The sequence below is a fragment of the Priapulus caudatus genome, unplaced genomic scaffold, assembly GCF_000485595.1.
Source record: "Priapulus caudatus unplaced genomic scaffold, Priapulus_caudatus-5.0.1 Scaffold288, whole genome shotgun sequence".
Classification (NCBI taxonomy): Eukaryota; Metazoa; Priapulida; class Priapulimorpha; order Priapulimorphida; family Priapulidae; genus Priapulus; species Priapulus caudatus.
Window position 1 is genome coordinate 93,468 of NW_014577349.1, and position 2,500 is coordinate 95,967.

Sequence of the window (2,500 nt, forward strand, 5' to 3'; positions counted from 1 at the left end):
AGAGGATGTATGCATGTGCGCGTGTTGTGCTTGCGTTTTGTGCGCTATTGCATGTGCATCTCCCTCATTATGTTTCTCTTTTATCCACGCATCGGCTCTCTCACTCCTTCACTATGTCACCCATTTAGTCAGGTGTGTGACCCGCTTGCTTGCTCTCAGAGATTCTAACTGTAAAGTATACGTGTGTAGTTTGTAAATCATCTCGTTCTCTCGCGAGTTTATTTTCCCATTGAATTAAGAAATTACGTCGGCTTTCATGAATTATTCCTCTCATCTCATCGACGTGTCCAGTGTGCCATCTAATCACGCGCCTCTCCACATTTCAGACAGCCAACCCGAAAAAAAAAAATCTAGGTTGTTGTTACGAGCCGAAACTACACCTGAAATTAAACACAAAGCATGATCGATATCGCACAGAGATTCGACCAGAATTCCGTCGCTTGTGCTTTTGCCAGTGTTCTGATTCGGTTCCGATTCGTTTAACCTACTTGTGCCACTTCGAGAGAGGTGATGATGCTACATTGACCTGATATTGTTAGAATCAGTCTAGCGCAATGCGATATGCGCAAATACATCGCGATCACGCGAAAGTCTGGGTAGGTTCGCTGCGCGTAATGGATCACAAGACGCAGCATCGTTCAGTGGCAGGACAGCGGCGGCGGGCATCACCAACCGCCGTAGCACAGTTGTAACCCACTCAAACGCCCACACCCAACATCGGGTGTCACATGTCTGACCCAGCACCCTCGCACTCGCCACCCCTATAAACCCCAGCACCACACTTCTGACGACCACTTTTATCATCACAATCGATCAGCATCACACGGCTGCCCAATTCACTCACAGCACCCCCACACAACCCCATAGCCACTACACGCCTGACTTATTCTCGCCCATCCTCACCCTCACCGTCACCCACGCACCCCCCTGCTACACATGCCCTTACACTCCCCACTACCACTCACAACCCCTGGCCATGCGTACGCTTGATCTACTATGCACTCGCAACACACACACACACACACACACACACACACACACACACACACACACACACACACACACACACACACACACACACACACAATCACGCTCACGCTCACGCGCGCGCGCAAAACATCAAACAGACGCAGGCGACGCGTACTCTGTACTCCTTCTCAATGGTCGACAGCTGATGCAGCTGGTTGCTTAGTTCGAACGCCTGCCGAATGGGGTCGCTCGTCGACAAGCTCAGGTAGGCGGCGCTCGCGAGTCCCCGAAAGGAGTTAAGACGCGAGCGACTGTGCTTCACCGAGTCGAATGTGCGCTGATTCGTGCAGTCCCGGCAGTCGCAGTTGTAGTCGTGCGGCCAGGCGATGCTGGCGCCGTTCGTGAGAAACAGCTGAACTATCTTGAAGTTGTTGTGCTGCGCGGCGAGTATGATCGGAGTGACATCTGGCGAGAAGAACGGGTGGTGGCCGGCGACGCTGCGCTGAAAGAACGTGTCGTTGCCGATCAGCTGCGCCCAGACCCGACTGTTCTTACCGGAGAACTCGAGAACCATCTCGCAGATTCTCACGTTGCCCTTCGAGATGGCGAACAGCAGCGTATCGCCGATGCACTGCAGGTTCGACTTGGGCAGCAGGTGACCGATCACGTCCAGGTGTTCGCCGAGCACGGCCAGCTGCAGCGCGTTACGGCCCAAGTAGTCGACGCAGTTGATGTTGGCGAGCGGGTAGTCGGCGAGCACGCGCCTTACCTCGCCGACGTTACCTGTCGCCGCCGCCTGCAGCAGTAGATCCTCGGCCTCGGACAGGTCGAGGCTGCCGAAGATCGTGCTGTGCACGTGGTTCTGCATGCTCTCGTAGCGCTGTCGGCGCGACATCGCCATCGCTGCCTTGACGGCCGTCAGCGCCATGTTGGCTTTGGCTTCCATGCACTGCCGCCGGACGTCAGTGCTGCCGCCGCGGCTCTGCTAGCCGCCGCGCGTCAGTGCAGCTGCGCGCGGGGCCGTCAGTCCATTGTCATGACGAGCGGCGCCGCTAGAGGGCGGGCGAGCGGCGTCTACGGTGGCGTCGCGCACGGTTAACGTCACTTCCCGTAGCATTGGCGGAAACGCGTCGGCGATTCCCGCGTGATGACGTACGTCGCTGCTGCTGTGACGCACGTCCGCGTGCTGTGTACGCACACACGTCACCGTACGATACACGTCAGATGTGTATAGATATCTATACACACGGCGTATTTCTGCTGGTCTCGCGGGTATCACTCTCGCAGTGTCTCGTTTGAATCGGTAAAACGTTTTATCGGTTATTTTTAGCAGAGAACTCCGTAGACGTGCGTCACCTGCGTCTTCGCGTCATCACAGCGTCGCACGCTGGGTCATCCGAACACGATGATGTTAGCGACAGCGTCAGCACTTCCGCGGCGTTGTCACCAGCCGAGTCATTCACGGGAAGCAGCGGCGCAGGTGTGCAAGCAGGCATCCACTCAGCTACCCACCAGCATCTATGTCACGCGC

At 56.1% G+C, this 2,500-nt stretch overlaps 1 protein-coding gene across 1 annotated transcript in view; it reads right to left on the minus strand.

Moving 5' to 3' along the window:
- The window catches only part of LOC106808577 (short transient receptor potential channel 3-like), a 5,288-nt gene extending 3,391 nt beyond the window's left edge, over positions 1–1,897 (minus strand). Inside the window, exon 1 of the mRNA XM_014811339.1 lies at positions 1,145–1,897. Within this exon, the coding sequence (XP_014666825.1) occupies positions 1,145–1,897 (753 nt within the window). The remainder of the gene's footprint in view (positions 1–1,144) is intronic.
- Positions 1,898–2,500: the final 603 nt, after the last annotated feature.